Here is a 23,245-nt window from a genome sequence, read left to right on the forward strand (position 1 = left end):
TGCTAATTCAACTGATCTCCAGCCGATAGAGATCAGTTCACCTGGAGGAAATGGCTGCTTTGGCAATTGAACTCTATGGCATTGAAGTCCCTCTCCTCCCCAAACCCTGCCCTCCTCAGGCTACACCCCAAAAATCTCCTGCCGGTGGCGAAGAGGAACCTGGCAACCCTACCTGTATTGGATCTGGCAATAGGGTTGCCATCCTCCAGGTACTAGCGGGAGATGTCTCGCTATTACAACTGATCTCTAGCCGATAGAGATCAGTTTGCCTGTACAAAATGGCCGCTTTGGCAATTGGACTCTATGGCACTGAAGTCCCTCCCCTTTCCAAACCCTGCCCTCCTCAAGCTTTGCCCCAAAAACCTCCCGTTGGTGGCCAAGAGGGACCCTGTCTGGCAACCCTAACTGGCAATCTTATACCTACCATCTGCTCTGTCTTGAGCTGGGATACTTGAGATGCCCAGGATAAATGCTGGTATACTCAGGAAATAATTTTTGCAAACTAGCAGCAAAATCTGCACGCTTGCTTGAAAGCAAGTCCCGCTAAATTCAGCTGTCCTCATCATACTTCCCTTAGAAGTAAGTCCCTTTGGGCTCACTGGGCCTGTCTTCTGAGTAAACAAATTTAGGGTTGGGGTGGGTGTTGCCCAGGGCCCTATGATGAGTCAGTGTCCGCTTGTTAGCCACACAGACTTGTGGGACAGACTGCCTTACCACGCTTCTCCTGCGCTGCCTCCTCCCCCTATAGGGTTTATTCATTGCTGCCAGTGTATATATGTGTTTGCTGGCATCACAATGGATTCCATTGCAGCTCCCTACCGAGGTAACTGCTGCAACCCAGCACTGCCACGTGTAGGTCCCCAAAAACATGAAAGTCTTAGGGTGGGACAAGGGACAGTATGAAGGAGAAAGGAGCTACCATCCACCTCTGAGCCAGATCTTGCAGTGCTCATGCACAAATCCAATTGGGCCGAAGCAGTGGGATGTGAAGATTAGGCCTTCTGCTGCATACCTATTCTCTCTAGTATCAGAGGAGCATGCCTATATTTTGGGTGTGGTGGCAGGATGGTGCTGCTGCAGTCGTCTTGTTTGTGGGCTTCCTGGTTGGCCACTGTGTGAACAGACTGCTGGACTTGATGGGCCTTGGTCTGATCCAGCAGGGCCTTTCTTATGTTCTTATAATCAGCAGTGGTGATGCAGGAAACCCAGGTAAAAAGGTTCAATAAGACCTTTGGGGCAAGTATTAACCCAATGGGGAAAACCGTGTGAATGTATGAACAGTTCTGCCTGGGAAATCACATCCTGCCAGCTGTGACCCCCAAAGTTATAATTTCTAGACTCTCAAACCTAGGATCCCCCTCTGGGCTGCATTCTAAGTCATTGCATCTTTCCAGCTGAGAAATAAACATATGCCCTCTCGTCAAAAATCGTTAACAATCTGGGGGTGAAAAGGAGCATAAGTGTTCCTGCCAAAACAAATATTTATATGAGTGTTCTGTGGTGGAGTTGTTGCTTGCAGGGATTAGGCCTTGAATTAGGGCTGCAAACCTCCAGGTGGGGGGTGGAGTTCTTTCAGAATGACAACAGATCTCCAGACTACAGAGGTCAGTTAAATTGTGGAACTCCCTGCCCCAGGATGTGGTGATGGCTGCCAACTTGGAAGGCTTTAAGAGGGGAGTGGACATGTTCATGGAGGAGAGGGGTATTCATGGCTACTAGTAAAAATTGATACTAGTCATGATGCATACCTATTCTCTCCAGGATCAGAGGAGCATGCCGAATATATCAGGTGCTGTGGAACACAAGCAGGACAATGCTGCTGCAGTTGTCTTGTTTGGGGGCTTCCTAGAGGCACCTGGTTGGCCACTGATGGACCTTGGTCTGATCCAGCATGGCCTTTCTTATGTTCTTATGAGACAATGGCAGCCTTGGAGGGTGGACTGCAACTCATTATCCCCCACTGAGATCCCTCCCTTCCTCAACACCCATTCTCCCCAGGCTCCACCTCCACCTGTTTCAAGATGTACCAAATAGGGTTGCCAACTGCCAGGTAGTAGCTGGAGATCTCCCGCTGTTACAACTGATCTCCAGCCGGTAGAGATCAGTTCACCTGGAGAAAAATGGCCGCTTTGACAATTGGACTCTATGGCATTGGTCCCTCCTCTCCTCAAATCCCGCCCTCATCAGGCTCCACCCCAAAAATCTCCCACCGGGGCGAAGAGGGACCTGGCAACGCTAGTACCAAAGCCTACTGGGACAAAGTAAAACTAAAAACAAAGAGCAGTTCCCTTTTGAGAAAATAAAAGCCAGCAATTACTCAGATGTCTTCCAGAACTAATTGGAACAAGAGTCCCATGAGAGTAAAAGGAAAATATCATTGTCCTTATATGACTGTGGCATTTGACTAGTTCTGCCTACCAGCAGATTTAAATTATTGGTTTTAATTAGTGTTTTTATGTATTTTATTATTATTTACAATGTAAGCCACCTTGAGTTTCTGTAAAGCAGAAAGGCGGGGAATAAATGTTTTTAAAAGATAAAATAGATATGAACAAGCGCTGAATGTGCCTCAGTTTGAACACTGGAAGCATGCTATATAAATATGAAGCATGATTAATTATGATTGGTCTTTGGTTGGGTTTTGATTTGATTAATTGTTGCAGCTGTTTGCACAGAGTCTGTTTTGTCTCCTTCACATCTGGAAGGTGAAGGCTGCCTCCACACATCACTGGATGGTGTGCTATTGCTGTGTGGGGCCAGTCATTCCCCACTGGATTTTCTTGCATGGACCAGGCCATCCATTTGTGGATGACTGCTGTAGTGCAACAACAGCACAAGATCCAGCGGCGTGTGGAGGCAGCCAAAGGATCGTGTGAGTTTAACTCAAGCAATAGACACAGCACTTGCTAGAACAGTAAATGTTTCCTTCCACTCCCAGAATTTCAACTATTTCTTGTTTTATTTCTCGGCATATCAGCTGGCTCTCTAGCTTTTGGGAAGCAGACAGTAGGAGGGCTGATCATCTGCGCTTCTAGAACAGCCTGTCTGCTTCATAAAGGGCATTGACTTCGGGTTTGCCGCTGGCTCAGCCCAGCATATTGCTAATGACTATGACCATGCTGTACAAACTGCTGGAAACCGCCGTATACTGGGTAGCTGTGTGGCGAATTAGCCTGGTATGTGAATACCCTGTGATGGGATGCGTAGTTTAGAAGGCTGCAGAAAGAAGGACTTGCAGACTGCAATGATTAAGTCAGGCAGTGGTAGGAAGAGGAGACGATATGACATAATAGAGAGTGAGTTGGACTTGGCTTTGGAAGTCCCGAGTTCACATCTCAGCTTCATCATGAAGCTTGCTAAGTGGTCCTGGCCAAGTCACTCTTATTTCAGCCTTGTGTGCTCTGCAGAGTTCAGGCGATTAAAGTCCAGTATGCTCCTATTCTTCCCTACAGCTCCCATCACAAAATATTTACATACCATCACAAGATATTTACATCCCGGTTGATTTGCCAAGCAGTTGCACTGAGCACAATAGTCTGACTCTCCAGCATTTTCGAATGAGGGGGCCCAATCTTCAGGCGTCAGATAAGTTCACCTGGAGAAAATGGTGGCTTTGGAACTTGAACTCTTAAGGCATTATACCCCATTGACGTCCCTCTTCTCCCCACATCCTGCCCTCCCCAGGCTCCACCCCCCAAAATCTCCAGGTTATTCCCAACCCAGAGCTGGCAACCCTAGATGTGCTCCTGTGATTAAACACGGGCCTCACTAAGCCCCTTGCTTACAGCCCACGTGGAAAGAAAATGTAACACAAATGTTCTAGCTTCTACAATATCAGGGATCTGATCAATCATTCAAGACCTTAGGCAGATGATGAGAGGGAGGGCACCTTGGCCATCTTTTGGGCATGAAGTATGGGTCACTGGGTGTGTGTGTGGGGGAGAGGTAGTTTGGAATTTCCTGCATTGTGCAGGGGGTTGGACTAGATGACCCTTGTGGTACCTTCCAACTCTATGATTCTAAGAGATGGTAGATGAGAATATGGCTCTTGATTTATCTCCACTTTATGCTGCTCTAGCTGCATGGCTTTACTGCCCTTCTCACCAGACTTCCCCGGCTGAGTCGCAGCCCTGATAGGAAGCTGGGGCAGAAAGCAGCTTCTCACCCCCTCTCTCTTGCTTCTGGTAGTGGGCCACAAACTTGGGGTTCATAAATCTGCCCTTCTTGCTTAGTGTCGCCCTAGGATCAACACCAAAGGGGAACTGTGTGTTAGTGTTGCCAAGTAGCAAGGCAGTGAATGAGGAAGTGTGCAATCTCTTTAGTTAAACAACTTTATTACTGTAAGGCACAACTCATGTTAACTACAAAACAGATCTAGGTACAGCTAAGCAAAAGAAACAGAACATGAAAAAAAGGTATGTAACCATGCAAGTTTCTCCCCTCATTAGGCTTGCCATTTGCCCAGTTATGGTGGGCAATTGCCTGCCAATTAACTAGGCTGCCCGCCAACCCTCACCTGGTCGTCAGGCAGAAGCAGGCACACTGAAGAGGGGGAAGCCATCAGTTTCCATAAAGTTTCTGGAGGACAATGCTAGAGTGTCCTGCATGATGCTGGAGCTTCTGGGGTAAACCCAGAAGTGACGTCATTGATGTGTGCGCAGATCACCTACCCCGCCTTGAAGAAGCTCCCACTGGTGGCGAGGGGGGACCTGGCAATCCTACCCCTTGCTGGCCAAACAAAGAGCAAGAAGCAACAGAATCCCAAACAAAGGAACACATTCCTCTTTCTAGACCTCATGGGCTCTTAGGTCCTCATCCAAACTAGGTGTCAGGTCCTGGAGTTTAAGCCAGCCAGAACATGATCTTTCCAATGAAGAACTGTTAGCACATCAGAGAGCTAGAGTGTTTTCCCTTTGGGGTGTAAATTACCCCATTGGTTTGGCAGAGTGTATCTTTCCCATACTCTGCCAGTCTCTGGGAAACCAACTCAACCTTCCATCTCCATAATTGTCACCAGCATACCTTGTCCATCTGCCCCTCATCCACAACAGTTGCTAGTCTTCAAATGTTTAGAAAGATATACAGAAGCAATTTTTAACTGTCCACTGAGGTGAGGACATACAGCCAGTGTGTACTAGTTAACAATATCATTTATATGTTTAGTACATTTTAATGTCAACCTTCCTCCAAAGAGCTCAGGACAGTGTACATTATTCTCCAATCATTCATTCTATCCCCATAACAACCCTATGAAGTAGGTCAGGCTGACAGAGCATGCCTGGGCCAGGATTACTCAATGAGCTTCATGGAAGAGTGGTGACTGGAACCCAGGCCGAACGTCTCAAGGTAACACTCAACAGTTCACCACACTGGCTTCTCCATATATATGAAGCTGCCTTGTACTGAAATAAACCATTGGGTAATCTTGTCCAATATTGTATACAACTGGCATCACCCCTCAGACAGAAAAAAAAATATTTCTCAAATCTTCTACCTGAGTTCCTTTGCTGGTGAATGAACCTGGCTGGGGGCTTCTAAAGGCAAAGCAGATGCTCCTCTACTGAGCTGTGGCCCTTCCCCTAGGGACAACAATTCACCAGTGGAACTAGTTGCCTAGAGAAGTTGTGGAATCACTTGTCTTCAAGTAAACTGTAGGCTGATCTCTCAACAGTCTCATCTTTGTATATTGCCCTAAGATAGGAAGCTGGAATAAAGGGTCTGTAGTATCTCTTCTTCCTCTATGATATGAGTAGTGTGACAGAGGAACACAGAGGGTGTGAGTTAGTGCGCACAGGGCCGGAGCCCGGAGATAGTGGCAGAGACACGATGTGAACTCACAGTGTGATCATCTACTCTTACTTCTATTATTTCCATACATATACCCTGAGCCTGTGCTTCACCAATGCAATGCAAGCTACAGGAAGAGTCATGTTAGGCTTATCTGCCTGTTTGTGTGGGAGGTTGGGCTAATATTAATAACAGCAAATAAGGCTGTAGGACAGCTCACTGGCCAAAGCACAGCTGAGAGGCAGAGAGCTTGACTTAAGCCCTTGAAAAGGTGCTTGTGCAGTTAAGTGTGCCAGCCAGTATGAGAACCAGGAGAACCCAGCAGACAGCCCTGTAGGGACAGGAAACAGCTATGTAAAGACGATGGCTAATTAAGTTAATGATCCATGCAAGGGTTTCTTTCCCCTCTTTTCTCCAGGCCATGATTTCCTCGTGATTCAAACAGCTGTTTCAGAAAGTTTGAATGAATTTCTCCTTTCTTCGCAGACCTTTGCACTGAAGCCAAGTGAAGAACCTTATGATTGCACTATATGTAACTCAACTCAGCTAAGACTTCACTAAGAAACAAGTAGTTCCTGCCTTTCAGAAGGATTCATCCATCAAGTCGTCCCAGTCTTCTTCCCATCAGCAACTTCCAGCTCTGCAAACTGAAGCAGGTGCCTAGCAACTCATTCCCATCTTTCTTCCTCACAAAGCCCACCTTGGAAATCACCCTCCAGCCATGTTCCAGCGCTTCACCAGCCTCTTCTTCAGTGACACCAGCACACCCGAGGGCCTTGAAGAACCCAAGCCCTTTGTCTCTGAAGAGGAAGAAGATGATGGGTGGCTCATTATTGACCTACCAGGTGAGATATATTAGCAGGAATTTATTGGATTGTACTCAGAGCCTGAGTTCTCAAAGCAGAGGACTGAGGGATCATGGGTAGTTGTAAATGGCAACCTGGGGCCTAGCAATTCAGGCTTCTACCAAGACAAATGGTTGTTTCTGAGAGAAGGGCGGAGAAGTTGTTGTTTCTGAAGGACGGGAAGTTTCAGTGGGCTTCCCTTCCATTTGGTGACTGCAGACTTCTCTGGAGTGGAACCTGCATACCATTGGGTGAACAGCAGTGGTCATCCTTGAGGTAAGGCAGTAGGTACAAAATTGTAGGAAACTGCTATCAATGCAGGCTGTGAGGAGCCCAGACCAGTCTTCAGAAACTCGCTGACAGGAGATGCAAGGGGGCCATGGAGGCAGAGGGGCAGCCGGAGTCAGCACTTTGCAGATTGGTCGCTATGATTCCCTCAGCTTTATGTTCTAGACTGTTTCTCAGTGTCAGTGTTAAGTTTCTTCCATACTGTACCTTCTCACCTTCATATATTTTGCTGGAATAACAAGTAGTCTTATCAAAGGGGCGTGCCGCCTTGTGACTCCTGCCTGCTTAGAAGCTTTCAGAGAGTAGAAAAATCTCTTCAACAAATATAAGAACCACTGTGATATAGTAATTATAATGTCAGACTAGGATCTGGGAAACCCACATTTGAATCCCCACTGTGCCATGGAAGCTTGCTGCTTGACCTTGGCCAGTCACTCTCCCTTAGCCTAACCTACATCACATGGTTGTTGTTGCAAGGATAAAATGGAGGAGGGGAGAAAAATGTTATAAGCCTCTTTTGGTCCCTATTGGGATATAAATATCAAAATAAATAACATAAAAAGATCCGACTTACAAATCTAAGGAATGTAATGAATTTAGACTTACCACTACCTCTGCTCCAAGGCAGAATCCAGCCTTCTCTTACTACTGATACTGAAATGATTTGATATTGATTCATTCAGCTTTCTATTCTCACTACTTCCAGTCCAGCTGTCATATGTCAAGCTGATCCTTCATGCTTCAGAAGCCATAGCTTGCTTGCTCTTGCCAAAAGCATTATCTTGTTTGTGAGATTCTCTTCTCAGGCTTGCATCGAGTACTTTCAGTGGGTTGCATTTTCAGTTCCTACAGCTCAGAATGATGTTTGGGTCTTCAGCCCCCACTGATTTCTCCATCTGTCTGCAGATGGCTTGGGACAATACGAAGAGGGTCTTCAGACTTCACTGATCCCTTCACCTATTCACAGTGAGATCAAGCCAGTGCTAAAACCTAATGTTCATGCTGCTGTTCCCCTCTGTCTAAGATGTGATGTTGGCATGGAGTTATCTCCTACTACATTGTCCTTGCTTTTCTTAGGGAACGTCTCTCAAACTTCTGGTATGTCGGTAGAATACCAAACTGGGAGCAGGAAAAACTCATGAAAATAAGCCAACTTTTACAGTGTTTTCCAGTATTCAGAGCAGATATTAGAAGGATGTTCAGATATAAAAAGAAGGGCTGCCGTGTGAGCTGCTGGTGTCAGGTGAGGCCTTCCCATTGGTCCTGGTTCCTAAAAGTGTTGGGATAAAAGAAGCTGCTGAAACTGCAAGAGGAAAGCTTTCATTTCATGCACAATGAGGCTTAACTGAAATTCCTAGAAACATATTGCCATGTATCTTACCTCTCTGCTCAACAAGGTATGAAGCCTTCCTCCAATTTAAGTGCCTCTGGCAAAAGAGCCACTTAAGTAGACTGGAGTGATATAAAACATACTTTGTTGACTGGAGTGATAGGAAACATGCCATTGTGCCAGCATTCCAGAACTCCTGGGTCTTTTAGTGTCTCTTGCCGAGAGTCTCTGGGCAGCTTTTGCTTTTCCTCCTCCAGTATTGATGCCATTCAGCTGCCTGTTCTTTCCCCACCCCACCCCCCATGCATCCTGGACGTGGATGAATGATACAGTAGGCCAAGAAAGGAGGCAGGCATCCGGGCCGTTGTTTTTCCCTTGGGCTTGTCATATGAAACAAACATAAACTTCCTCTGGGTTTGCTATTCCTGACTTATCTGTTCCCAGCTTAAAACATCTTTCTGCCTCAGTACTGTTCAGTCCTTTCTCAATGCCTAAAATGGAAGCAGAGCGTTAGGGTTTGGCTGGTGAGTGCAGCCAGCAGATTGGTTGTACCTCCCCGGTCTGATCCTGGCATACCCACTGAGTAAGCTAAGTTAGCAAACTAGTTACATCCAGCAGAGAAGTTATGCAGAAGGGCTTACCCCAGCCTTTATGTTGTTCTGAGTGGAGTCCTGAATTAATTATTTCTTTCTTCCTGCTGTCCTGCCTCCATCTGTGCCCACCCCTAATCCATACCAGGGCTAGAGTTGCCAAGCTCCACTTCTGTTTCCCTTTGGTTGCAGTACTGAAGCTGCTTTCTCTGGCAGCAGTAGTGCTACTGGAATCATCAGCTGGCTACAGAGTACCTTATGGTCATACCCATGCAATGAATAACATTGTTCCCTAAGAAAACATTTGAAATAATGTTTTTTTAAAAAAATGAAAGACAGCACTTTGTGTGTGTCCCCTGCCCTAGAGCAGTCACTTTTTTGCTAATTAAGCAGCAAATTAGTTCAGCTTTGGGTGGTAGAGAGAAAAGTAAGTAAATACTTTATTTGTAGGTAGCCAAAGGCCATTACAAAGTAAATTAGACTGTAAAACAAGAAATTTACACAATAAAGATAAAAGATAAAATACAAAATGCCATATAAATTATGATAAAATGCAATATAATTAGAGTATATCCTAGCTGGCCATCAGTTCTGGCTAGTTACATTCTTTGGCACCACTTTTGCTCTTATCTTTTTAGCTGCTAGAGCAAAAAGTGACAGCCTATAAATGATAAATGAGTCAGTATCTGACAACACAAATACTAATTTATTGGAATCAGGAGACAAGTTTAACCCAGTTAATATCGTATGGAGGGATTTCCCCCTAGGTATTGTGCAAAGAGGACAAGGTAAAATGTAATGGGGTAAGAAAAGTAAGCAGCTCAGGCTAACTTTGTAGTAGCTGAAGTGTATTAGGTTTCTGTTGTTCCATTTAAAAGCAATATCTCCCCCACCTCATGCAGACTACAATACCCATGACTTTTTGCTTTGGAGCAGCCAGTCCAGTTTTAGACTGTCAATTTAATAAAGCTCCCAGACATGGAATGAACCCCCCCCCCCGCCTCAACCTAAGCTCCAACCAACAACTGAGCTTTACATCATTCCTTGATGATAAGGTTGCCAACCTCCAGGTCGGGCCCGGCATTCTCCCAGAATAACAACTGATCTTCAGAATACAGAGATCAGTTTCCCCAGAGAAAATGGCAGCTTCGCGGGGTGGACTCTATGGAGCCACATGCCTTCTGAGCTCCCTGCCCTCCCCAGACTCCACACTCAAATCTCCAGAAATTTCCTCGTCCAGAGTTGGCAACTCTACCTGATGAACACTGAATGTATTTTATTGAGATATGGTAGCCTCTACCGTTGGGGTTGCCAGCTTCTTGTTCTTTTGTGGCTCTTGTCCACTTAAATAGTTACTTGAGAATCAGAAATTTAATCTGGGAACCTTTTCCTACGATTGTATCACTGTATTATGAACAGCCTCTTATCTGCTGGAGTATTTTGTTTTGTTTTTTGAAGCTGTGCTTATGACTGCAACTTGGGCTGGAAGTAGGGTTGCCAACCTCGAGGTGGTGGCTGGAGATCTCCCGCTATAGTTCACCTGGAGAAAAGGGTAACTTTAGAAGGTGGGCTCTATGGCATTATACCTCATTGAAGTCCCTCCCTTCCCCAAACCCGCCCTCCTCGGGCTGTACCTCCCAAATCTCCAGGTATTTCCCAACCTGGAGGTGGCAACCCTAGCTGGAAGTTCTGTGTGTGTCAGAGCTTCTCCAACTTATTAACTGCTGAGCCTTTTTGTGGGATGGAAGTCAGATGACTCAATCACTTGCAATAACAATCTATGACCCTTTGGCTTGCAAATTAGGCGGAGAAGTAAACAAGCCTCTGTGAATTTCAGATCCTCCCTTTCTCTTCCTGCTGCCAAACATTTGCCATTGCATGCTCCTTTAAAAAAAATAGCAACAACAAAACCCAGGGTCGTGCTTGTGTTATAGATATTTTTAGATATCCTGGCATGAAACTAAGAATAAAGCTACCTCCCGGTGCAATAGCAAGGCCTGTTTTTTCATGCCCCAGTATGCCCTTCACCTCATGCTCAGGGGTTGTTGCAGACTCTCTCAAAACATTGAAGCAGATTTCCGAGGGACAGCATTGTTCCTACTTCATCAAGCAAAGGGTAAACCTAAAACGTGAGTGTCCAAAGTGTAGCACTCCTGGGAAAGAGCTGGTGGGCAGAGTGATAGACTTCAGTCTATTCCTCTGCCTGTTCTGGTGTCTTCTCCCAGTTTCAATGGATCAGAAACAAAGGAGCCCAAGGCAGCTCCTCTTTCCCTCTGCCTTCTTCAATGATAAAGTAAAGAACTGTATATTTCAGCCGAGAGGGAAGGCAGAATAAAAATATAATATCTAGATAGACTGTATTTGAGAACACTATCCTAACAGCACATTCCCGACCAGAAAGGGGCTGCGCCGGCATTGAAACTGCGCCGGCACCCGGGCTACTTACGCCATTGTGAGTGGCCCCAACGCCGGCAGGAAGGCCTGGACTCCAGTCTCCAGCGCCACCCCAGGACGCTGGCTGGGCCTTCCGCTGGTGTCCCACTGGCATAAAGGCCCGCACCGGCATTCCGGGGGGGCCTCCAGGCATCCCGGGGGTGTTCCCGGGGCGTGCCGGGTGCGGAGGTGCCTGTAGGTAGCTTCCTGTCCCCATTCATCTCGGAACACTGGTGGTGAGAACGGAATTGCTGCAACTGCTTTTTAGCAGGTGCAGCACCGCTGTTCTCTACGGGGCGAAAAGCCCCATTGTTACCCAAAAAAGCCTCTCTTTTGGCGGCCGTGGAATGGCTTTGGAGGCACCGCGGCGATGCCTTGGCCACGCTGCCTCCGGCTGCCGAAAACTCAGGAATGCGCTGTAAGTGTTGTTTATGTAAAACTGTAGTTTTACGATAAAGATGAGCAGGAATTGCGCACTATCAGTTTATCCTATATGGATGAGGCTCGGTGGGGGAGGGCTAACTGCTAACCTCCAGGTGATCACTCAAGCATCTGCATCAAGTCTATGGGTTGTATCCAGACGAAATTATCCGCTAATGGAAGAGGAGAGGAAATTTCTGCAGACTCACCCTTCTCACCAGGGTTGCCCTGGCTACCTCCTGGAATTACAACTAGTTTTGAGATCACAGACATGTGTTCCCTGGTGAAAATGGCTGCTTTGGAGGCTGGAGCCCATGGCGTTGTGGTGGTCCTTCCCCTTCCCAAATCCTGCCCTTCCCAGGCTCCACCCCCAAATCTTCAGGAATTTCCCAGCCCAGAGTTGGCAACCCTACTTCCCACTGCAGACCACCCTCAGGTCATTCTTTAAAATCCCCTATTATCCAGGAGCAGCATTTCATGGAGATCAGTGAGCTGCAGTGGGAGGGGGAAGGCAGGACATTTTGCTCTGGATCCAACCCTACATGCATCCAACACTATGGGCATACAGCTGAACATGCATAAGACTCTTCCCTGGAAAAGCAGGGATCCACAGAGAAAGTGACAGTCATATGTGCACAGATTTGATGTCAGGAGGATATGTGGATATCTGACCAGTTCTGCTTCTCTCCCCAGATAATGTGGGCAAATGGCTAGTGTCCAGTTCTTTCTCAGAGTTTTGTGTGATTAGAAACCCTGGCAAAATCCTAAGCGCAGTCCCACTCAGCTTACATAACCCAACCAGATATCAAAACAAGGCTGTCCCAAGACATTTGCTTGAACATCAAGGAAACAATAACTTGGAAACCTCATGTAGCAATTTGCTTGGTGACAAATGCCACAGCAGTAATTTCAGCCTCACTCCCAATCCTTACCTTGGCTGAGCGGTAAAACTTGTTGCACAGAGAAAGAAGCAATAGGATGGCCAAACACAAGAAATCTCTCTGCTTCTTCTCTGAAACCAAGCGCAGGAGTGCCAACTGCAGGAAGGGAAGCTTTAGCTAGAAAACGGAGATAGCGCCCGTGAGAAGAGAAGGGGAAGTTTCTCACTGCATTCATCCAATGGTACAAATAGGCTAAGATTAATTGAGAGTAGGATTTAATCTGAGAGGAGACAATGGAAGATTCCAGACTGGACTCCCAGCACATTTTTAATTGCTTAACAACAACTGGGAAGGCTACTCTGGATTGGATGCCACAGCATGAAGGGAAGGGGCTTTTAATTCTTTCAACCTACATTTGTTCCCTGAACTCAAATGTTCCCCAAGAGATTTTATTGACCATTGGGGGGGGGGGGACATTTAGCAACATTCAGACAACCTGTATGTTTCTCCCAAAGGGGCAAATATATCAACTCCTGGGGCTGCTTGAGCTCAGGAAAATAATACACGGTTGAAAAGGTTCAACCCTTATTCCCCTTCCCCCAAGTCAGGGCCACCATCTGAAATGGACTTCTCCACAACTGCTAATTAAAACACACACACATGCACACGCAATGGAGGTCCCTGATCTAATGTCTTATCAGCACATGTTAATCTCCTTAGGTCAAGGATTTGGGAGGATGAGCCTCAAAGATGGGAGAAGGTTTCCAGTGGACAGCAGGTTTCCTTTAGCCTTGACTGACCCCCTCCCCAACTCTTTAAAACAGAAAAAAAATAGACTAGGCTCCAGAGACCAGGAAAAAGTCAGCCCTTCAACATTTGATCTGCAGGTCCACAGCTACCCTGGTAGCATTGTCTCCATCTTAACATGTCATTTGCAGTGTTTTGAAACACAAGAAGGCGTGGAGGGTGGCTGGCAATTGTGAGGCTGGACATATCAGGAAAGTCATTCCTGTGGGTCATCGCCATTCATTTATTGCGGTCAATAGACCAAAACCAATTTAAAATTCAGGGCTCTACAGCAATCGTACATCTCCACATCAAATATACAAATATACAAACCCATAGAGCGTATAAAAATGATTAAAAATTCAATCACATACAATAATAAACAAGTGCAAGTAATATCCTTGGTACACTAACTGATAGGCTCATGAGTCCCTGTCGAGAACTGGAGTAATAATATGACTCGATTTGGCCTTTTTTGCATTACACACCAATCTACAAAACCTGGCCACTTGTTTTGTTATCTCCGGGAAAGCGTCATTAAGAAGAAAATTTACCCTATCTGCCTCAGTAAAACCTGTACTTTTCTCTAAGAGAGGGCCCAAAATCTTTCTGCGCTCCTTGTTATAAAAACTACACCTAAAAAAAAAAATGTGCTCCACTGTTTCCAGTTCAGCATAGGCACATGGGCAGAACCTATGTGAGTAGGGGATTTTTAGATACCTCCAGGAGGGCCGAGGGCAAGGCCGAACAGCTTGCAAGGGTGAAAGCTCTCCTGGTGTTAATAGCTTCTAACTGCGAAAGATATTCTGTGGGATTCCTGTGGGTCCAGGGAACACGTTTTCGACTTTGGCTGCCACAACTTCACTTTTCATCTCCTTTTTTCTTTCTAAACCTGTACACCAGCCAGCAGCTCCAAGCATCTGTGCTGATACTTTGACCTGTGTATCTTGCCTATTATGCATCCTGCTAAGAATCTGCAAGCAGCAATGGTGTTTAATTAAAAAATAGCAACAACAACCTTCTTCATCCCTCCTGTCAGTCGGAGACCTAATTACAGCTGCCTTTTTCCTGGTACTGGAATTGCACAAACCTACGGAAAGGCTCTCGTGAGCTCACGCCTTCAGTATTATATCTGAGGTGATGAGCTATGAGATTGGGTGACTCCCCATGGGACGTTAATGGAAATTGTGGTTTCTTTATGCCATTGCCGGGATGGGCGTTCCTTCACTGTGCTGTATTTTAATGTTTACAGCTTTGTATTTTATCTTGAATCTGTGCTGACTTTGCTCAAGACCTTTGGTTGGAGGAGCATAATAATAAAGGAAAGGAGACATTAATGGCTGCATTCAAAGGTCGCCATAAATCGTGTTTTGCTTAAATCAAGGTTTGTGCAACAAACTGGTTCGTGTAGGATGACCTAACTACATGTTCCATTCTGAAACCCTCAGGTGTCAAGAGCCAACACAAAGACTATCCATCAGACGTGCGTTGCAAGTTCCATTCTTGGTACTCAGTTCGCAGGCACTGAGGGACCCAGTTTGGACTGAGGCCACAGCATGTAGGGAGAGGATGCTTACACCTTCCTCTCATGCTTTTTTCCTGACTGGAAACTGTCCTGGGCCATGCCATTTGCCCTGCTGTGGAAACATTTGTGTACCCCATCAATAGGGTTGCCAGGTCCCTCTTCGCCCCTGGCGGGAGGTTTTTGGGGCAGAGCCTGAGGAGGGTGGGGTTTGGGGAAGGGAGGGAGTTCAATGCCATAGAATCCAATTGCCAAATTTCCTCCAGGGGAACTGATCTCTGTCGGCTGGAGATCAGTTGTAACAGCAGATCTCCAGCTAGTACCTGGAGGTTGAGCAAACCAAAATCAACACCTCTGCACTAATATCAAGGATAAGGAAAGTAGTGCAGGAATCTTAGGCTATAATTACTACAACACAAATGAGTGAAACATCAAAGTGTAATCAATGCATACAATAGTGGAAAGGGACAAACATACAACTATATACAATGGTATTTCAATAGTCCACAAAGGTATGTATAAATGTGTTTTTTTCAATAGTCCATAAGGGTACATAGATCCAAGAAGATTCCAATAGTTGGTCACAAGACCTCAGCAGATGTGTAAAAGACTATTATGAAAGGAAGACGATCGTTTCATTCTTCATCAGTTCCATTCCTATGTCAAAAATCATTCTATTAAAATATTGCTACTAGGCATAAATATTGCTACTACCCTTATGGACTATTAAAAAAAACACAATTATACATACCTTTGTGGACTATTGAAATACCATTGTATATAGTTGTATGTTTGCCCCTTTCCACTATTGTATGCATTGATTACACTTTGATGTTTCACTCATTTGTGTTGTAGTAATTATAGCCTAAGATTCCTGCAGTACCTGGAGGTTGGCAACCCTACCCATCAATACACGTGGGGCCTCCTGACGGGCAAATAGGACACCGTGTTGTTTTTTTTTACAGGTTGAGAAAATGGCGTGTGGGGAAAACATAAGCACCTTCTCCTCATAGTTCATGGTCCCAATCCAAATGGGACCCTGCATGCCTGGAATTAAATCCCCAGCAGGAACTCACAACACACGCCTGATAGAAAGTTCTTGTGGTAGGCCCAAGGTCTTTGTAACTTGAAGTTAGGCGTGCAGATGTAAGTAGGAAATGCTGCTTTGTGTGTAAAGCCCAGCTTGCCTGCTTCTTGCCTCTCTCCTACCTCCCAGTAGGAAGGATGTCTTCCCTATAAAGCCATCTTTTGTGGCCAGGTGGCTGCAAAGAGAGGTATTAAATTGTGGTTTGTGAATTCAGACTGCACAATAAACCCCAATTACCACAAACTGCGGTTTACAAACTGGCTACAAACCCTATTGTGAAATCCCAATTTGTTTGACTTATGCTTACAAATGTCACAATTTATTGGGGTTTGTTCAAACCACGGTTTATGAACCACAGTTTATCATGATATCTGAATGCTGGCATAGAGTAGGCCACTGAATCAATGAAATAACAGTATTGCTAGGTGTGCAAAAGTCCTAGTTTGTGAATGACAACAATGGGCCTCTGTATAATGGATAAGACACTGTTCATTTCTGTACACAAGTGTATGAGAATTCAGTGTTATTCAGTGTGGCACTAACTTGGACAGCATTTCTCCTCAGCTATTAATAGGACCATATCCAGTGACTGGGAGACCGATATCTACTGTGGAGGGTCTAATTTGGGTCTGACATAAATCTTTGGAAATATGCTGTTTGAAATGTTGTCTCGTGTTTTTAAAGACGGGCCAGACTAGCCAGCATGACCCTTTAACTTCCTCTTATGGATTTTCAAACCATTAACACTGTTTGTACCATAGCAGATTTCTTGATGATTGATTTGGCAGCATCAACGTACACCTTTAAAGGACAACATAAGTGAAAATATAGGTCTCTGAAGACCATAAAATCATAGTTCAGACTGGCGGGAGAAAGTTAGAAAGAGGAAGTAAGAAAAGGAAGAGGCCCGGATAGCAGAACGAATGGGTGCAAATATGATCAGGAACAGATAAGCTCTTGCATTTTTCCCATTTCTTTTAATGAGGTTTCTGGTTTCTGTTATTTCATGCATTATTAAGGTCCTAAGTATTTGTTAAGTGATTTAATCAATCATTAAGTGATTGATCCAAAATTTAGATTTTGATAGGAGCTGCCTTCTGGAAATGGGTGTTTAATGCTGATGTTATCCTAAGGAAAATGCCAATGCAGAAAGTGCAATTTATGATCCATTCTATTATTATGGGATCCTGCATTTGGACCACCCCCCAATAAAAAGCGTGATACTCTTACCTTCAAAATGGACACATACTATTTTTTACATTTGAATGCTTCAACTCTCTATGGCTTGGATCCTACAAATGAGTTCCATGTGTCCTAGAAAGGCTGAACGTTCCATTTGAACAAGATCAGTGGGTTTTGATGGGCCCTTGAGCAAATGGAAGTGCTAGCGGAAGAGGAATCATGCTTCATGGCAGAGACTATCTAGCATCTATGGAACTTGTTCATAGGATCCAAGACTATATGTTTACCTCCCAAATAATATATTTCTGAAGAATTTCAATATTCAAGCATTGTAGGAAAATATATAGATCTTATGTTCTAGTTCCTTGCCTGCATCAGTTCAAAGGTTTGTGAACATTTGATGTGCATCATTTGATGGGTAATGTCTCTTTTGTGTGCCGTGCTTGGTCCATCTGTCTGCCTTTTAAGCCAGACTGACCATAGTGTCATTACAGTGAGAGCATTTGGGATCAGTGTTCATGTGAAATCATCCACTGTTCCTGTTTGAACTAGAACATTATGTTCTGCCGCTCCTGTGATAACACCACCAGGACATTCATGGCCTAAGAGATATATTTAGATGACGCACTCCAGAAGCAGTTATATGCTTATGAGAAAGGAAGGTGGTAACTACTGGAGAACAGAGACATATGAAACCACCTTATACCAACAGACTGTCAATCCTTCTTGCTCAGGGTACTTTGACTAGCAGCTGCATTCAAGTTTCTGGGCAGAATTAGGCAAGAACACACTCACCAGAAACAGGATTTCATTGGGCTACTTCAGGCTGCCACAGGAGGAAGAAGGTGGGGGAATCACTCTCTGTGGATGGAAATCCGTGCACCCATGGAAATGTTAGCCTGTATCCAACCCATTGGTTTTTCTTTTTCTATATCAGATTAGAGAGCCAGCGTGGTATAGTGGTTAAGGTGTCAAACTAGGACCTGGGAAACCCAGGTTCAAATTCCCACTCGCTCCGTGGAAGCTTGCTGAGTGACCTTGATCCAGTCACACACTCTCAGCCCTGACCCTCGCTAGAATTTGGATGGGAGACCTCCAAGGAATGCCAGGGTTGTGACATGGAGGCAGACAATGGCAAACTACCTCTCAATGTATCCTGCCTTGAAAACCCTATGGCATCGCCCTATGGCATCACCATAACTCAGCTTTGAAGGCGGGGGAAAAAATCAGATTGAGTCTGACCCTGATAATAAATGTACTGTGTCAGAACATTGGTCCAGTATTCCAAATGGCAGCATGTCCTTCCTAATACTGCTATTTGAGACATTTTAACTAGAGATGCCAGGGACTAAAGCAAAGGTCTTGTGCTCTTATGTGAGACAGCCTGTCCACTAGATGTATGTAGGCAATCGCCCAGAGCACCAGTCTGCCCAGAGTTAGAGGGGCGCCATGCCAGCCCTCCCAAAGCATTGTGGTATTGGCCACAGGGGGTGGGATTGCACTGAGATACCTGGACTGCAGGTGGGGCCTTTCCCCATCACCGGGTCTCAGGTGGGATCAGGAGGCATGATACTGTGGCATTCCACAACCGGTGCACCTAGGCAGTGGGCAGGGCCTTCCCCGTTCACCGGGTCCAGGATCGGTGGCAGAGGTGTCATGGCAAGCCTCAACCCCAGTGAGGGTAGCTTGAGCAGGGCCAGCTTCCCTGTGGGGCAGGGGAGGGCAAAGTCAGTTGCCTAAGATGCCAAAAACCCTCAGGCCAGACCTGCTTCAGGGCACCTATCTGTCACTGAGCTATGGGCTCTTCTCCGTAACCTGCATGCAACCTGCTGGGGCTTATCTACCTTGTGTGTAAAGGGCCGTCAAGTCACAGCTGACTTATAAGAGCCAGCATGGTGTAGTGGTTAAGAGTAGTGGTTTGAAGCTGTGGAGTCTGATCTGGAGAACCGGGTTTAATTCCCCTCTCCTCCACATGAGCGGTGGAGGCTAATCTGGTGAACGGGATTTGTTTCCTCACTCCTACACATGAAGCCAGCTGGGTGATCTTGGGCAAGTCACAGCTCTGTTAGAGCTCTCTCAGCTCCACCTACCTCACAAGGTGTCTGTTGTGGGGAGGGGAAGGGAAGGCGATTGTAAGCCGGTTTGAGTCTCCCTTAATTGGTAGAGAAAGTCGGCATATTAAAACTAACTTCTTCTTCTTCTAAGGTGGCCACGTAGGGTTTTCAAGGCAAGAGGCGTTCGAAGGTGGTTTGCCATTGCCTGCCTCTGCGTGGGATGAGAGAGTTCTGAGAGAACTATGACTGGCTCAAGGTCACCCAGCAGGCTTCATGTGGAGGAGCCGGGAATCGAACCCGGTTCTCCAGATTAGTCTATACCGCTCTTAACCACTACACTACGCTGGCTCTCTTAAAAGTTACATTTATGCACAGGAAGGAAAAGGTTGCATGTATGCCCACTCAATGCTGGATTTTTGTGTGATTATTTGTTCTAGTAAACTAGTGAAAAATAATGCAAAGCTGCGGAGCATATTCCTCATATCCCTAAAGACTATCCAGCTTTAAAGCAAGTTGAGACAGAGTCCCAATTATAGCATCCAGTCTTGGCCATTTTCCTTTGCTTAGCTGCCTCTTCACAATACTGTCCCTAGAGGCCTGCTAAAAAATAGCATCGACCAAGTTATCTGAATATGCCAGGCTTCTCACATGAACACATGAAGCTGCCTTGCGCTGAATCAAACCCTTGCTCTATCACAGTCAGTATCATCTACTCAGACTGGTAGCAACTCTCCGAGGTCTTAGGAAGAAGTCTTTCACATCACCGCCAGTGGTGGCGAACCTATGGCACGAGTGCCAAAGGGGGCACGCAGAGCCTTCTCTGTGGGCACACATGCTGTCACCCCAGCACATCTAGAGAGTTGCAGATCCAAGGCAAAACCTCCCGTGCATTTTGGCCATTTGGTCCCTCGCCTGCCAGCCGTGATAAGACCCTGCAGGATCCGCCCAGGCCTGCCTCCCGCCTTCCTTTCCCCCCTGCTTCCCGGAGCCTCCCGATGGGCCTCTGAGCGGCCAGGCAACTCCAGAGCAGCAGCGGCAGGGCTGGCATGGAGCGGCAAAGCCAGGGGCTGCTGCTGCCACTGCTTCTGGCTGCCCTGGCCGGCACGCAGTATGAGAAGTACAGCTTCCACGGCTTCCCGGCGGCCGAGCTGCTGCCGCTGCAGCACGCCTACGCCTACACACTGGAGCAGTGCGAGGGCTGGAAGGAGAGCGTCCGTGCCCTGGAGGCCAGCCTGCGCCTCCACCGTCTGCTGCGCGACAGCGAGGCGGACTGCCACTAGGAGTGCGCCGGCGGCGGCAGTGAGGCGCTGGCAGAGCCCTGGCTCAGGGAGCCAGCCTTTGGAGAGCCGGGCGCCGCGCCGGACGAGGGGCTGGCTGAGCTGGAGCTCTTCGGGCGCGTCTTGCGGTGGTCTCCTGCCTGTGGCGCTGCAAACGTGGCCTGCCCGTCTTCCAGCTCCGCTACCTGGCGGCCGAGACCCTGCGCGACTTCCAGTGACGCACCCCTTACCTTTACCTGCACTACATGCTCTATAAGGTGAGGGGCGCGCCCCCCAGAGACCATCCGTCTGCGCGATCCTGTGCAGAGCGACTCCGCTAGCATGGGATGAAGTGGGGATGTTAATGTATGAGTTGTTTTTTCTAAACTAAAACCTCAGTATTCAGGTTAAATTGCCGTGTTGGCACTTTGCGATAAATAAGTGGGTTTTGGGTTGCAGTTTGGGCACTTGGTCTCTAAAAGGTTCGCCATCACTGGCCTATCATATCATTTTAACTAGAAATGCCAGGAATTAAACCTGAGACCTTCTGCATGGCTAGCACAGGCTCTTCCACTAGGATTGAAGAAAAAAGAGGGGAATGAAACCTAGCCTAGAAAACAGAAGCTGGGTACCCAAGGTTGGGTGGGATAAATAAAATATATAGATAATGAAAATATAATTTATTTAAAACACTATGTCAAGATAAAAATTATTTAAAAACGTTAAAACAGCACGATGGCATTTCCTAAGGTTGGTATCTATAACCACATGCCAGATGCATTTCGGCCTATTTGGCTTTCCTCCGTGGTCAATTGAAATCCATGTAAAACATACGCACATTTACAGATATATATACACATACAGACAATATATATCAGACCAGGCAGGTATATTGGTTGTATAATATATTACCAATTATGCAAACATCTGGTAAGATTGTCTCAAGTTGTTATACTGGGCTGTATATGTCTCCCATATAAAATGTGTGCAATTATCAACCTGGTAAAACTAGGATTGCCAGCCCTAAAGGTGATGTCACACATCACCGTGACGCTCTAGCAGTAAAGTGTGACATCACTTACAGTTATGTGACCAGAAGTGACCCACAATGTCATTCCCCCCACAATTTCTCCCACTGCTGCACTGGGAAGCAGCAGACAGTGAACGTGGGAGTGAGAGACCCTAGTTCCCCACCTTCCGCTTAGCCATGGCCCCTCCTCTCCTCCTCCTCTATGGACTGACGAAAGCAGGTAAGTTCTGATGATTAGGGGAAGTCACAATTTTTATATCCCTCATGAACAGTAAGAGCTCTGTTCAAAGTGGTCATCAATCATAGGCCTTTTATGCATGGCTATTTCCCTCGCTGTCACCCCTCCACAAACTTTGAGTCTTTGTTTGATTATGCATGCTGTTCCCGACCATCAGAGGTCGCCTCGCTCTCCCCCTGCATTTGCCTGCATTTTCAGAGACCTGTTTTATCTCGAATTGGAAAACACGGGGAAAACGCAGGGGGAGAGCCGACCTCCCACAGTCGGAAACGGCACGCATAATCAAAACAAAGACCTGAAGTCTTTGGAGGGGTGACCACGAGGGAAATAGCCATGCATAAAAGGCTGAAATGTGTTCTAACTACCAGTTCTCAAACTTAAATGGAGACCCCCATTTTGATTTTTGCAGACCATACCGTATCATCCTCTACAGTACGAACCACATCAGCTACTCTGTAAAACAAGTTTAAGGAAAACATTTGTGTTATCTGTACAAGGCACACGTGGTCAGATCACAGAGGTAGTAAGTTCTATAGGGCTACAAACCCAAAGCCTCTGACTTAGGTTAAAATCAATATCATCCCTTGATTGGAAGGGACTTTTTGTCAGAGAGAGAAACTTCCTTGTGGTTAATAACTACTAACAAAAAGCTGGCTGAACGGGTGGAAAGGAGCCTACAAAACTTTTAGAGCTGCTCAGAGAAACAGAAACACAACAGAGAAACACAAAATTCTGAAGTGCTGTTCAGCTGAAAACTGCAATTGGCTATTATTTTCTATGGACACAGGGGACTCTATCTCTATGGGGAAATCTTTTGCATTGGAAAATAGAATGAAACCCAGTTTTACACCTGAAATAACAATGATGACTGTATTAGGACTGTACCCCTTTGGTGCCATTCACCTGATTAGGCTTCTTAGGGATGGATCCCAGCAGCCAATCAGCATGTGCCTGGCTGGTACTCTGATGTGATCTGGAAGATAGGTGTCTGGGCAGGGATGGCTGTACAAGCTCCCACCCTTCAAAAGACAGAGAAGCCCATTCCATCCCCTTCAGAGGCAGAGAATTCCTGCCCCATTCCTAGAAAACTGTTTTCACGTTAGCTAGATGGGCATGAGACCTCCCTCTCAGACCTTCCAAAGTCCCTGGGCCCCAGCCTGAGAAATGCTGAAATAAAGACTTATTTTGATGTCCCTAGAGTAGAAGCCAGCATTTCATCCAGATGGAGGGGCTGTGGCTCAGTGGTAGAGCATCTGCTTGGCATGCAGAAGGTCCCAGCTTCAATCCCTAGCAACTCCAGTTAAAGGGACTAGCCAAGTAGGTGATGTAAAAGACCTCTGCCTGAGACCTTGGAGAGCCATTGCCAGTCTGAGTAGACAATACTGACTTTGATGGACCAAGGGTCTGATTCAGTATAAGGCAGCTTATGTATATGTATGTATATGTACGTACCTAGCAGGTATTGCGTTCCTTTGAAAGGATGCAAGTTGCTTGTTTTTTCTAAACGTCCACATCA

The 23,245-nt window shown here is 46.2% G+C and overlaps 1 protein-coding gene across 3 annotated transcripts in view; it reads left to right on the plus strand.

The window, feature by feature from the left end:
• The window catches only part of TP53INP2 (tumor protein p53 inducible nuclear protein 2), a 48,240-nt gene that overhangs the window by 20,362 nt on the left and 4,633 nt on the right, over positions 1-23,245 (plus strand). For all 3 annotated transcript variants that reach the window (XM_056845552.1, XM_056845553.1, XM_056845554.1), the window contains exon 2: positions 6,274-6,632. In XM_056845552.1, the coding sequence (XP_056701530.1) occupies positions 6,509-6,632 (124 nt within the window). In that variant the 5' untranslated portion in view covers positions 6,274-6,508. The remainder of the gene's footprint in view (positions 1-6,273; positions 6,633-23,245) is intronic.

The sequence above is a fragment of the Euleptes europaea genome, chromosome 2 (genome assembly GCF_029931775.1).
Source record: "Euleptes europaea isolate rEulEur1 chromosome 2, rEulEur1.hap1, whole genome shotgun sequence".
In the NCBI taxonomy this organism is placed as follows: Eukaryota; Metazoa; Chordata; class Lepidosauria; order Squamata; family Sphaerodactylidae; genus Euleptes; species Euleptes europaea.